General features: G+C 39.2%; 1 protein-coding gene and 1 pseudogene across 1 annotated transcript; both read right to left on the bottom strand.

Annotated features, from left to right (window-relative positions):
* Positions 1-510: 510 nt before the first annotated feature.
* On the bottom strand, positions 511-3,923 carry LOC106830189 (olfactory receptor 52N4-like; annotated as a pseudogene).
* An 8,159-nt stretch (positions 3,924-12,082) lies between these two features.
* LOC106830390 (olfactory receptor 52P1) lies at positions 12,083-13,048 on the bottom strand. Its single transcript, XM_070491914.1, has one exon. It carries the CDS (start codon positions 13,046-13,048, stop codon positions 12,083-12,085), a length of 966 nt encoding a protein of 321 aa, XP_070348015.1.
* Positions 13,049-15,522: the final 2,474 nt, after the last annotated feature.

The raw sequence follows: 15,522 nt of genomic DNA, 5'->3' as shown, positions 1-15,522 counted from the left end.
TTCTAGTTTTGTCCTTAAAAAGTTGTGAAAACAGAATTTTTGTGAATAATGAGAATTTATAGCACATTTTTTCCAGAGTTAAATCACAGTGAACAAACTGGAAATTCCTTTCACAATTAAAAAACAGAACAATTTAGGTATTCTGGCCCCAGATCATCAGTTTTGCTTGACTTAATTTTCTGGATAATTGCTCTAGCTTCCCATTAGTAATTTTCTTTCTTGGAAGCTGATATTATTGAGACCCAAGTCATACAGAGAACCTGGAGGTGGAAAACTCATATGGAGGTTGATGTGGCATGAAAATTATTTTGGTATTCTGCAAAAAATTGTATAGCAATGGACTACTCTTCATGCTTATTTGGGAAGCTCAGATACCTATTTTTGGACATTCTCCTGCCTAAACAGAGAGAAGCATTCTCTTCCTTCCCATCCAACCCCAGGCAAATATCCCTTTCACATGTTATAGGATTTGATGTCCTTAGAACCTGAAAGAATCCTCATGGCACAGTCTCATATCTGCTTGTTTTTTACCCCATAAACAAAAGGATTCATAATGGGAAGCAAAGCAGATAAATATTTGCCACAATGATGTGAGAAATTGTGTGGCCTCCAAACTGATGGGAAAAGAAAAAAAAGAAAGCCGTTCTATAGGAGAAAACAATGGCACAGATGTGGGCAGTGCAGGTGCAGGAAGGCCTTCTGCTGAGCATCTGCTGAAGACAGGCTGATCACTGCCCAGAAGATCGTGATGTAGAAAACTGTGATGCACACAGCGTGTCAAAGCCTCCAATCAATAGGGCAGGCATCACACCATGGATGACATTGGCCTTGATTTTTCCACAGGATAACTTGGCTACCAACATGTGGTCATAGTAGGTATGGGGAATTATATTGCCTCTGCAGTAGGGAAGCAGCTTGATGAAGAAAATGAATGGAATGATGAGTGACACCCCTTTGAGAAAAGTGGAGAGTCCAGCCTTTGCAATAATAGGATTGGTGAGGATAATTGAGAAGCACAGAGGGTAGCAGATGGCCACATATCAGTCCAAGGCCATGAGCATGCACACCCTGGAGTCCATCTCTGTGAAGGTATAGACAAGGAATGTCTGGACCAGACATCCATTAAAGTTGATTTTCTTGAAATGGAACCAGAATATGCTGAGGGCTTTAGGGATTATACTAGAGCATATGAAAAAGTCAGTAAGGGAAGCATGGCCAAAAAGTAATACATGGGCCAGTGCAGGGAGTCCTCACAGCAGATCAGGTAGGGTAGTGTAAGAGAGATTGTAGGCCCGGGGTTCTGCTTTTATTGGAGCTGAAGGTGTAGGCCTAGGGCTTTGTGGGCTCACTCTTTATTGGTGAATTTAAAAGATGAGAATGAGCATTTAAAGTGTGGGAAGAGAAAAAACAAGTGGCCCAAATGGTCAGTTGTAGAAATCAACAAAGATCTCTAAAACAAAGGAGACTGGAGAGGCAGGGGCAGCTAGGCTTTTTATCTAGTGCTGTGGCTGGCCATGTGTTTATCTGAGATAGCCTTCTCTGAAGTGGATGCTTCTTTGAAGTGGATGCCTTGGCAATCAAAGCTTAAGTCAGACACTTGCATTACAAAAAAGAAAAAACAGCTGTCAGAGCTTATACCTCAGCCCTACTAGACCATTCTGAATTTTTATACCATGAAAATAGATTTCTCCTGGTAGATATTGCTACAAAATACATATTGGCCTAAAATATATTTGGCAGAACTAAGAATTTATGGATAGATCTAATTCAAGTTAAATTGGACACTAATAAGGAAAAAAAAGAAGGCAAGTAGGCAGCAAGAGAAATTTGAGGATGATTCTCATGACCTAGAATTGTTCTTTACATAATTCCTATTATTCCATGACACGGCAGTGGTCTATTCCTGACTTTCCCCACTCCCAAAGCCAGCATTCTTATATGGTTAGAAGAGTTGTTTATGTAGATGTATGGGCATTATTATCATCTAAATTGACTTTTAATGCCAAAGATGAGAAATAAATATTTCCTTCAGCCCCTGAAACATCACCTTCTATCATCTTCTGACTTGAACCTAGATCAATGGAATAAAACATTTACATCTGTGGGGGTAGGAGGGGAATCAGTTAGTGCCCATCTTAAATCTTTTCTCCTCTTTACCTCTATGGCTAAGTGGAAATTCTCCTGTCCCTGACTCCTATATTGTTATATCTAAATACCTTAGGTTTTGGAGGGCAAAACAAAGATATGAATTCCAATTTCCCAGGAAGTTGGCTTTCTAAACATCACAGTCTCTGGGCAAGTTTTTAACTCTGGATTTCTTTGATATGAAGACCATTGACCTGAGTTTGAAGAGAAATGAGTGTTATATATCCTAAATGTCCCAAGGGATCCTTTCAAAGCATAAGAGACACTACTGGTACTGGAATCAAGCTAACCTCCAGGATGTCTAAATGGTGATTGATGAATAGCTAAACATGTATATGTATGTGTGTATGAATGCGTGTGTGCATGTGTATACTAACATATGAACGTGTATCTGTGTAGATAGATAACTGGCTATAGTTCAGAAATGAGATGTTTTAATAGAAACTAATTATTTCACTACCGCAGAGCTTAGTTCCTTTCCCTATGAAGTTTTGCAAGGGCCCTGGGGGAACCAAGTTGAATACATTCAAATTATGTGAATGCTTTTAGTGCACAATAATTCATTAAATTATTCTTTTAAAATTACCTTTTAAAATACACTTATTTGTCCCTCCACTGAAGTAACATTTATCAGTGTATTTTTTAAATTTACTAATATGAGGATATATGCAAGTAGATAGTTTAATAGAAATAGAATAATATTGTATCATTACATATATATTGCTGTTTATACAATTAACAGTATACAATTAGCACACTAAATATTCTTCCAAAAGAGGATTTTTAAGACTGTATAAATGTTTGTTACTAGATAAATAGAATTTATTCAAACATTTTTATATCTTTTGATATCCAGCATTTTTTTATTTAATAAAAATGCTACAACAAATATACTTGCTCATGAATCATATATGGCACTCTGGTATTATTATTTATTTAAAATTAATTCCTAGTAATGTATAAGAGTTTACATTCTATCATGCCATGAATAAGTTTGTCACTAGAAAGTCTATACGAATTTTATTGGAGAAATTGATATATCCATGACATTTAAATTTATAATTACTTAATCCATGAAAATATTGGCATTTTATTTTTTTATTTCTAGCATTACTGCTCTTAATTTTGCATTTTAAAAATCATTTATTCCTGGAGGGAGGATCCAAGATGGCGCCGTGAGTAGTCCTCTTTGTCTCTCTCCCTTCGAGTCTACAATTATTTGGACACTCATCGCTTAACAAAGGATATCCAGACAGCATCTCTGGACGTCTGAGAGACCCACGCGACTATACATCGGAAGGCGGACAGACTTCCCTCTGGGAGGTTATGGAGATAGGTGAAAACTCTCCGACCCCGACTGAACAGCCTAGTACCTGCAAGCGGCTTTCTTCCAATGGACGCCCCCAGAGGATCAACACACACCTAGGGCAGGAGCGAGCACACAACAGAGGAGCGATGGTGGAAACAGGTGATCAGAACCCTACCTAAACCCCCCACAATTGCTCCTAAATGCAGGGGAAACTCTGGAGTTGCACACCTGAGCCCGCGGGGAGAGTCTCTCCCCACCATTGGCGGGGAGATCCTGCCTGGTGTCCCAGAGAGAATCACTGAGGGTACAGAGGCCCCCCAGCTGCCACTGCCTGCACGGTGGGGAAAGGGATTGCCGGAGATCTTGGAGAGGACTGGGGCTGGGTGAAGGTGTAGAGGCTGGCTCCGCGCCCTGGAGGGGAAGCTCCAGAGTTCCACCCGGGCAGCAGACAAAACTCTCTGTCTGCCATTAGCGGAGGGGCTACACCCAGCATCCACAACACTGGGAGGGTCCCGGAGAGGAGAATATCAGGCAGGGCAGCAGCTGACCAGCTACCACTGAAATCGGGATCTACGGCTATCCTCCAGACAGGGCAAAGGGCTCCCCGAGCTCCTGGGGAACAGGACTGGGGCTGGGTGGAGTTCCAGCGACCCGGCTCCATAGCCTAGGGGGAAATCCTACAGGCTCACAGCAGCCTCAGCGAAAGCCTCTGCACAGCACTAGTAGAGAGCACCCAACTGGCAGCCACAAGGCTGGAAGACCCTGGGACAAAAGTAGCATAGCTAGGTGAGCTAACCACAGGCTGTAGAAGATGCCAATAGCTCTGCTGCGACTCATAGTGGACAAGTGAGATTTTGTGGGTGCCGACAGTGATGGAGCGGCAAATATAAGTGATCCCACCCCTGGCCACTGGAAAAGCCCATAACACCGTTGCAGACCCCAAGGAGGGAGCACGTCTAGGTGGGCTGCAACAATAGGCACCAGCAGCCTGAAGCCCCCCCGTGACGGCGCCCATGGCAGAAGAGGGAATCCAAAGGACCACTGTGACTACAAGGAGGGGCCCAGGCCTGGTTAGCAACTGCGGATAGAGTTCCTGGTTGGTGCAGTATAAACAGCTGCTCCCCCATCACAGCAGCAAAAACAAGTGGAAGGAGCAACTAAACTCTATCTCTATGTGGAGACACAAATCAACAACATCAAGCAATATGAAAAAATACATTAAATCTCCAGAACAGAAGGAAAATAACAAATACACAGAAAACAATCCCAAAGAAAATGAGATGTATAACCTAAATGATGATGACTTCAAAACAGCCATGATTAAAATACTGAATGAATTAAGAGAGAATTCAGATAGACAACTCAACGAGTTCAGGAGCTATGTCACAAAAGAATTTGATACAATAAAGAAGAACCAAACAGAAATACTGGAAATGAAGAACACAATAGAGGAGATTAAGAAAAATCTAGATGCACTGAACAGTAGGGCCGATAATATGGAGGAAAGAATTAGCAATTTGGAAGATGGCAATATAGAAATGCTGCAGGCAGAGGAGGAGAGAGAAGTAAGACTAAAAAGAAATGAGGAAACTCTCCGAGAATTATCAGACACAATTAGGAGATGCAACGTAAGGATTATAGGTATACCAGAGGGAGAAGAGAAGGAGAAAGGGGCAGAAAGCTTATTCAAAGAAATAATGGCTGAGAACTTCCCAAATCTGGTGAGAGAGATGGATCTTCAGGTGACAGAAGCCAATAGATCTCCAAACTTTATCAATGCAAGAAGACCAACCCCACGGCATATAGTAGTGAAGCTAGCAAAAGTCAACAACAAAGAGAAAATACTAAGGACAGCCAGGCAAAAGAAACTAACCTACAAAGGAACCCCATCAGGCTATCAGCAGATTTCTCAGCAGAAACTTTACAGGCTAGAAGAGAGTGGAATGATACATTCAAAAATCTGAAGGACCAAAACCTACAGACGAGAATTCTCTACCCAGCGAAAATATCCTTCAAATATGATGGAGAAATAAAAACTTTCCCAGATAAACAAAAGTTAAGGGAGTTCATTGCCACAAAACCTCCTCTTCAGGAAATCCTCAGGAAAACCCTCATTCCTGAAAAATCAAAAAAAGGAAAGGGACTACAAAACCAAGAGCAGAGGAGATAAGTAGAAGGACAACAACAAAGAGTAGCAGCTCTTCATCAGAACAGATTAAACCATGGGACGAGAAACAAAGGAAATTGAAGAAAACCAGAAAACAAGACATAAAATGGTAGTGGTAGGCCCCCACATCTCAATAATCACTCTAAATGTAAATGGATTGAACTCCCCAATCAAAAGACACAGAGTGGCAGGATGGATCAAAGAACAAGACCCAACAATATGCTGCCTCCAGGAAACACACCTCAGCCCCAAAGACAAACACAGACTCAGAGTGAAAGGATGGAGAACAATACTCCAAGCTAATAATGAACAAAAGAAAGCAGGTGTCGCTATACTAATATCAGACAAGGTAGACTTCAAAGCAAAACAGATAAAGAAAGACAAAGAGGGACAGTATATAATGATAAAAGGGACTCTCCACCAAGAAGACATAACACTTATAAATATATACGCACCCAACACAGGAGCACCAAAATTTGTAAAGCAACTCTTAATAGAACTAAAAGAAGACATCAACAACAATACAATATTAGTAGGGGACCTCAACACACCATTAACACCAATGGACAGAACATCCAGACAGAAAATCAACGAGGAAATAATAGAATTAAATGAAAAATTAGACCAGATGGACTTAATAGATATATATAGAACACTTCATCCAAAAACAGCAGGTTACACATTCTTCTCAAGTGCACATGGAACATTCTCAAGGATTGACCATATTTTGGGAAACAAAGCAAACATCAATAAATGCAAGAGAGTTGAAATAATATCAAGCATCTTTTCTGATCATAACGCTATGAAACTAGAAATCAACTACAAGAAAAAAGCAGAGAAGGGTGCAAAAATGTGGAGACTAAACAACACGCTTCTGAACAAACAATGGATCATTGAAGAAATTAAAGAAGAAATCAAATATTATCTGGAGACAAATGAAAATGAGAACACGACATACCAAATCATTTGGGATGCAGCAAAAGCAGTCCTAAGAGGGAAATTCATCGCAATACAGGCTCACCTCACTAAACAAGAAAAAGCTCACATAAGCAACCTCAAACGACACCTAACAGAACTAGAAAAAGAAGAACAAACAAAGTCCAGAGTCAGTAGAAGGAGGGAAATAATAAAAATAAGAGCAGAAATAAACGATATTGAAACAAAAATGACAATAGAAAGGATCAATGAAACAAAGAGTTGGTTCTTCGAAAAAATTAACAAAATCGACAAACCTTTAGCCAGACTCACCAAGAAAAGAAGAGAGAAATCGCAAATAAATAAAATTAGGAATGAGAGAGGAGAAATCACAACAGATACCAATGAAATACAAGGGATCATAAGAGAATACTATGAAAAACTATATGCCAACAAATTGAACAACCTGGAAGAAATGGACAAATTCCTAGACTCCTACAATCTCCCCAAACTGAATCAGGAAGAAATGGAGAATCTGAATAGGCTAATCACAAGTACAGAAATAGAAACGGTAATCAAAAACCTCCCCAAAAATAAGAGTCCAGGACCAGGTGGCTTCTCTGGAGAATTCTACCAAACATTCAAAGAAGACTTAATACCTATTCTTCTCAAACTGTTCCAGAAAATTGAGAAAGACGGAGTACTCCCTAACACATTCTATGAAGCTAACATCACTCTGATCCCCAAATCTGACAAGGACAACACAAAGAAGGAGAACTACAGGCCGATATCACTGATGAACATAGATGTAAAAATCCTCAACAAAATTTTGGCAAACCGAATACAGCAATACATCAAAAAGATTATACACCATGATCAAGTGGGATTTATACCAAGGACACAGGGATGGTTCAACATCCGCAAGTCAAACAACGTGATACACTACATCAACAAAATGAAAAACAAAAACCACATGATCATCTCAATAGATGCTGAGAAAGCATTCGACAAGATCCAACACCCATTTATGATAAAAACCCTCAATAAAATGGGTATAGAAGGAAAGTACTTCAACATAATAAAGGCCATATATGACAGACCCACAGCCAACATCATACTCAATGGACAAAAATTGAAAGCCATCCCTCTGAGGACAGGAACAAGACAAGGGTGCCCACTTTCACCACTCCTATTCAACATAGTACTGGAGGTGTTGGCCAGAGCAATTCGGCAGGAAAAAGAAATAAAAGGAATCCAAATAGGTAATGAAGAAGTAAAACTCTTGCTGTTTGCAGACGACATGATCTTATATATAGAAAACCCCAAAGAATCCATAGAAAAACTATTAGAAATAATCAACAACTACAGCAAAGTAGCAGGGTATAAAATCAACATACATAAATCAGTAGCATTTCTATACACTAACAATGAACTAACAGAAAAAGAACTCAAGAACTCAATCCCTTTCACAATCGCAACAAAAAGAATAAAATACCTTGGGATAAACTTAACCAAGGAAGTGAAGGATCTATACAATGAAAACTACAAGACTTTCTTGAAAGAAATTGATGACGACATAAAGAGATGGAAAGACATTCCATGCACATGGATTGGAAGAATAAACATAGTTAAAATGTCCATAGTACCTAAAGCAATCTACAGATTCAATTCTATCCCAATCAGAATCCCAAGAACATTCTTCACAGAAATTGAACAAAGAATCCTAAAATTCATATGGGACAACAAAAGACCGCGAATTGCTAAAGCAATCCTGAGCAAGAAAAACAAAGCCGGCGGAATCACAATCCCCGATTTCAAAACATACTACAAAGCTACAGTGATCAAAACAGCATGGTACTGGTACAAAAACAGGTCCCCAGATCAATGGAACAGAATTGAAAGCCCAGAGATAAAACCACACATCTATGGACAGCTAATCTTCGACAAAGGAGCAGAGGGCCTACAATAGAGAAAAGAAAGTCTCTTTAACAAATGGTGCTGGGAAAACTGGACAGCCACATGTAAAAGATTGAAAATTGACCATTCTTTTTCACCACACACCAAAATAAACTCAAAATGGATCAAAGACCTAAAGATTAGGCCTGAAACAATAAGTCTTCTGGAAGAGAATATAGGCAGTACACTCTTTGACATCAGTTTCAAAAGAATCTTTTCAGACACTATAACTCCTCAGTTGAGGGAAACAATAGAAAGAATAAACAAATGGGACTTCATCAGACTAAAGAGCTTCTTCAAGGCAAGGGAAAACAGGATTGAAACAAGAAAACAGCCCACTAATTGGGAAAAAATATTTACAAGCCACTTATCCGACAAAGGGTTAATCTCCATAATATACAAAGAATTCACACGGCTCAACAACAAAAAACAAACAACCCGATCAAAAAATGGGCAGAGGACATGAACAGACATTTCTCAAAAGAAGATATGAATATGGCCAATAGACACATGAAAAGATGTTCATCATCGCTAATCATCAGGGAAATGCAAATCAAAACTACACTAAGATATCACCTTACACCCATTAGATTGGCAAAAACATCCAAAACCAAGAGCGACAAATGTTGGAGAGGTTGTGGAGAAAAAGTAACCCTCATACACTGTTGGTGGGAATGCAAACTGGTACAGCCACTATGGAAAACAGTATGGAGATTTCTCAAAAAGTTAAAAATTGAAATACCCTATGACCCAGCCATCCCATTACTGGGTATCTATCCTAAGAACCTGAAATCAGAAATCCCAAGAGTCCCTTGCACCCCTATGTTCATCGCAGCATTATTTACAACAGCCAAGACGTGGAACCAACCTACATGCCCAGAAACTGATGATTGGATAAAGAAGATGTGGTATATATACACAATGGAATACTACTCAGCCATAAAAAAAAGACAAAATTGGCCCATTCACAGCAACGTGGATGGACCTCGAGAGTATTATGTTAAGCGAAATAAGCCAGTCAGAGAAAGATGAACTCTATATGACTCCACTCATAGGTGGAAGTTAGTATATTGACAAGGAGATCTGATCGGTGGTTACCAGGGAAAAGGGGGTTGGGGGGAGGGCACAAAGGGGGAAGTGGTGTACCCACAACATGACTAACAAAAACGTACAACTGAAATCTCACAAGTTTGTAATCTATCATAACATTAATAAAAAAAAAATTCAGGTCCTTCCAAGAAAAAAAAAAATCATTTCTTCCTTATGGACCTCACTGAAGTTTTCTTTTTGATCTAATATAATTTCTTTGAGAACAAGAAAAAAAATACACATACAAGAAAAGCTAGGATTGTGTGGTATTACAGAGGTCGCAGCAGGCAGATTTTGGAGATGCAGATATGGCCAATAGCAAAACATACTGTAAATTAGTCCAATTAGAAAAGTTTACTGTTGACTTTGATAACAGATGTTTCACTGGAAACTTTAACTTGTCGTTGAAGCCAGATTATAATGTAGGGAAGGAACAGGAGTCATGAAAGCAGAAATAATTAATTCCAAAAATATTTTCCACAAACATGCATAAAAAAGAAAGCTCATCAAGGTCAAGGGAAATTTTACTATTGGGTAAAAGTGTCAATAAATTCAAGCAGGTTGTGAGCACAAGACATAGAAGTGAGCAATGGTTTGAGCTCCCAAGAACATATTTTGAGAAGCTTGCTTTATCAGAAAAAGGAATTAATAATAAATTAATACAATAATAAAGGAGGAAATAATGGTAATAGACGTAAAAAGTTCAAGTGAGGATTAGAATGTGAGGTAGTTTACTTCCAATCATTTCATTTTTCTTTATTTTACTTTTTTTCTTTTCTTTTATTTTTTCATTTCATTTTTCTTTATGAAATAGAAATTAATGGAATATGGCAACCCTGAGGGGCACGAGGTGTATAAAAGCATTAAGTACAATAAAAATGTATTATTGCACACCATGCAGCAGGTAAAGGCATTGCCATATAGTGATGAGATCTCAGTTAAAATCTGAAATTATGAACAAATAGTGGTTGCAATCTGCATGTCTGTATACTTTCTTCAGAAGTGTTCTGCAGTCTGAGTACGGGAACATATGACACCACGTACAGAATTGTTCCAGATTTAGGGTTCTAGGGTTTGCATGCTAGCAAGATGGTCAATTTGAAGCATAAAATAGAAATCCTGCAGAGAAATTCTGCTTAGAATTGTATACAATTCTTAAAAATCTGTTAAGAATATCTCAATTTGATGATTAGAGGGAAAAATTAACTAAAACCAGTGTCACACTCTGCACTGGCAATCTTCCTATAGAGTGGTGTAATAATTCTTTCCTTTGAAAAATAGACCGTGTTCAGCACACTTTATTGAAGTGCAAACTGTTTATCCCCACCTATGTGAAATATCACAATCAAAACATTCATATTCCTACTAATGGAAGCTTTAAAAAGTTGTTCCTTAGTTTTCTGCCCTCAAGACCCATATTCTTCAAAGGTGGGAGTGTCTATGAATTTACAGAAGAGGTTTCTGTGTCTCCTCCATTTAACAGTGTGGAATGGCATGCTGAGAGGATGAAAAGCAGATGACATGTGCCATCCATAAATTCAAAATTAGTGCTAATTTGTCAACGAAATGTAGAAGGCCAATTGCTTAAAGCTATTCTTTTTGGAAAACAGGTCTCAAGATGTATAGTAACCAATTTCCAATTTAGCAGGTACAGTTAAAAACTTTCCACTGAGGGAATAAGAGCAAGTTGGCTCTCTTTCCTTCTAAATATATGGATGGATGAATGGCTAAGATTTCCTACTCTGGTGTGGATAAGTGACTGTCCTTTATAGGTTCAGAGATAGGAGTCAATGACCTCTGGGAGTCCCTCACAGTTGTATGAATGTGTAAGAATATTTACACATTGCTTGTCAGGGAGTCATATCCAGGTCACCTGGACTTAGGTTGTCTTCCTAGGGCTGAAGACAAGCATATATCTGTGGGATGAATATTCCAAGTTTATAAATGAAGAGCTATTCCTGACCTATCCTGTGCCCTCATCCATAGAAGTCTTATTGTTTTGTAAAAGGATTCTCAGTTTCAAGTCCTTGCTCTGCCACTTGCTATTATTGTGGGTATTGGTGAGTCCCTTCCCTCTTCTTGGCTTTAGGTTTTAATGGAGAAATATAGGATTCACTCAAAATCATAAAAAACCTGTGTGGCTCTGTGACTGTACGGTCCTATCTCTGATCTTTGCAGATGGTCATACAGCAGCTATGACCTAAAGTATGAAATTAGGAATCCATGCCTGCTGTATTGAGAGAGGGCCAGAAAGTGAGGAAAGCTCCTATGACTATGCAGAGGCTCTTCTAACGTAGGTTGGAAGAATGTTCCCATGTTACACTTCCCTGAATGCCAAACCAATTTGATCTCTTCTCTGATTTATTATTAGAAATAGTCTAGAAGGTGTTGCAGAGGATATCAACACTCTATTAAAACTTCTTTCCAGTGTCAAATACTAACATTGTTTAATCTTGAAAAGTTTCTTTTCTTTTGGACTAAGTCCCTTCTATACCCCTGGATCACTCAGATGCTTTGATCTGGGTTCCTTTACCCCTTTGAAACACTTTGACAACTCTTTCCCGAATTTCTCTGGTCTTAACTCCATATACCATAGGGTTAAGAGCAGGTGGGAAGAGCAGATAGACATTGGCAAAAAGAATGTGAATATGGATTGGAATGTGACGGCCAAAGCGATGGGTAAAGAAAGAGAAGAGGGCTGGTGTGTAAGAGATTAGGATGACACAGACATGGGAACCACAGGTCCCTAGGGCCTTGGACCGAGCTTCATGGGATGAGAGGCGAAGGACAGCTCGTGCAATGAGGACATAAGAAAGACCAATGCAGAATAAGTCAACTCCAATGACCAACAGTGCTGCTGTCAGCCCATACATGCGGTTAGGCCTAGTGTCCCCACAGGCTAGCTTCACTACAGCCATGTGCTCACAGTATGTGTGGGGGATCACATGGCTTTGGCAGAAGCTCAAACGTCCAATTAGAAAGGGACATGGGAGCATTGGCATGGAGCCCCGCACCATAGCAACCACTCCAATGTGGGCAATGATGGTGTCAGTGAGGATAGTGGCATAGCGGAGTGGGTGGCAAATGGCCACATAGCGATCAAAGGCCAGGGCCAGCAGCACAGTGGACTCCATCATGCAGAAGGCGTGAATGAAGAACATCTGTGCCAGGCAGCCAGAGGCAGAGATGTCTCCAGCTCCACACCAGAGGATGGCGAGTAGCTTGGGAACTGTGGAGAAGGAGGCAGCCAAGTCAATAGTTGAGAGCATGCACAGGAACAGGTACACAGGCTTGTGCAGGGCTGGTTCAGTGGCAACAACAACCAAGATGGTCATGTTGCCCACAATTGTGGCTGTGCCCAGGCAGCACACAGGGGGTGAGAACCACAGGTGGAACTGTTCCAGACCTGGGATGCCCAGGAGGAAGAAAACAGAAGAGTCCAGATTGGTATAATTAGGAGACTCCATGGTCTGGCCAAGAGTTCTGGGAATCTTCTCTGGTCAGAAACCTCCACACAGTATCACCTTACCTGAAGAGACAACACAGGACAGGGATATGAATGAGACTAGAGTAACGCTTACTAGCTATACAATGTTAGGCAAATTTTATCACCTGTAAAATGGGAAAAATAATAGTATTATCTGCTATAGTTGTTAAGAGAATTTTATGGATTAAAATTTGTGAAGAGCATTGAATAGTGCCTGACATAATACTTGTTAAATAAAATAAATGAATATGAGAAAGGGTTCAAATAAGAATTTAAATAAATCAGAAATGTCTTCTGGCTAAGGCTTATTGGCCTCAAAATAAGATACAGACCCCATTTATTCTTCTCAGAAATATACTTCATACACACACACACACACACACACACACGCTTTCTCTCTTTCTCTCTCTCTCTCTCTCTTCTGGAGTATAGGAAGAGATTAGGTGGAATCAACAGTCTAAAACACATACGGCCAACACAGTTCACTGAATGAAGCTGGACATCATTTTTATTGTTTTTCAACTTAAAATGGGTTCTAGTTTTGGACCTGGTGCTTGGTGATTATTTCTGATCTTAATATTACCCTAGTTCTTTCCACTCCTTACATTAACTAAGAGAGATATTCACATGTCCCTGATCTATCTTCATCTGAAATTCCAAAAGATGCTTCATCTAGCCTCACATATTCAGTTTCCATTTCCCAAGATGTTTAAGTGAACACTTTTTGGATTTCGTTTTATTTCTAAAACAGAAACTTCCAACATTTTACAGTCCACTTCTTGGTTAATCCTTAATTCATATTTTATCTGTGGTTCTTGGTAATGTCAGAGAAAAGATATAGCCAAATCCTTCTCAATTTCACCCTTCCAGAATGTCAAGAAGTGACTTTACAAGACTACCTTGACTGCTGCCTGGATGGCTTATCCCTCCATGTGGAAAAATCTTACACTACCCTCTCATTTATCTCACCTTTTTCATACCTCCCCTCCCTAAGAGACACAATTCATAGCAAGAAGTACTTAAGCTAAAAGGAATTATGCAGAACATGGGAAACCATGATGGTGATGGGATAGAAATTAAGATATAGTCATTAAAATAAAAGCTGCAGAATCACTTTAAAGGGAAGTTTTCAAAATGGGGATGAGAACTTTACTGCCCAGAAATTCATATCTATTTATTCAACTGTAAATATTTTCTGTGAACCTCCCCTTTAACTAGCCCTATTCTAGATGCTGGATAACCAGCATTGCAATAATCGGTACGAAAAAAGCCACTGATTGTAGGAAATGTGAGGAATTAGAAAATAGTTATCAAAGAGGAATCAATTATTTGCCACAACTATTTCTTGCTCTGGATGTGTATATATCAGATGAGAAGCAAACTCTCCTATTCCTCAAAGAGCAAGATACCATGTGTGTAAAGTCACTGGGAAAAAAAAATCAGAAAAGAAGCTTCTGCATCTTTGGACTGCATAGAAGATCCTTCTTCACCACGTAGGTGGGTTTAAGAAACAAAACAACACCAGATAGCCTAAACATGTTGATAAACAAGAGCAACCATTGCGTTAGTTCTCAGAGACATAGTGACTAACACTAAGAGAGGAGGTTGGTGACAAGTGCTATTCTAATCACAGCTCTGAGACAATAAACCACATGACCTCCACAGAAGAGGGATAAATGTGGCTTGTACCACTAGGTGCATATGAGAGTTTCGTTGGGCACACTGCTCTCTGTGCTTATTCCTGGGAAGGCAGAATGCAAAGATCTAAATTTCTGATCAGTTTGACCAAGAGTTTTATCTTCTCTAAGGACAAACACATCAAGGTGAAAGTTTGAACTTGTCTAAAAATGTGACTGTTAGTGATGTGATGTGAGCTCTCTAGATCTTCAACTAATATTTGCGCAAGAATGTACTCATATCTCATGCCTGCTTTTACATATTCTTTGAAGAGGCTGACTATTTTGGAGGTATAGGATCTTGGAGTTTTTAAAGCAGGGAGCTGTGGTGGTAAAAAAAATAAAAAGAGTTTAAGCATTGGAATCCATGAAACTGGGAACAAATATTTGTATTTACCTCTCACTGGCAGTGTTGCTTTGGACAGTAAATTTGTCCAAGATCCTACAGTTTTCTAATCTATTATATGGTAATAGTTATTCTTTGTAAGATCCTTAAAATTTAAGGAAAACACCTAGTATAGTTTGTGGCCCATAGAAAGTGCTAAATAAATGTAATTTACTATTATCATTGCCTTCATTTTAATAGGAAAGTGATCTCATATTCAATGCAGAATCCTCGTGCAGTTTCCTTAACCAGCTAGAATCCAGTTTTAGCTTGACTGTTTACATAATAAAGACTGCTCATTATAGAGCAAACTTGCTGATAAAACAAATGTTCTTTATAATTTTTTTCTATATGCCCTCTAGGGTCACAGGACAATCATTAGGAGATTGGAAA

The sequence above is a fragment of the Equus asinus genome, chromosome 20 (assembly GCF_041296235.1).
Source record: "Equus asinus isolate D_3611 breed Donkey chromosome 20, EquAss-T2T_v2, whole genome shotgun sequence".
Lineage (NCBI taxonomy): Eukaryota > Metazoa > Chordata > Mammalia > Perissodactyla > Equidae > Equus > Equus asinus.
This window is presented reverse-complemented; position numbering and strand designations above follow the sequence as displayed.

Excerpts from the sequence above, each read along its gene's own strand:
- LOC106830390 (XM_070491914.1), bottom strand. The coding sequence starts at position 13,048 with ATGGAGTCTCCTAATTATACCAATCTGGACTCTTCTGTTTTCTTCCTC.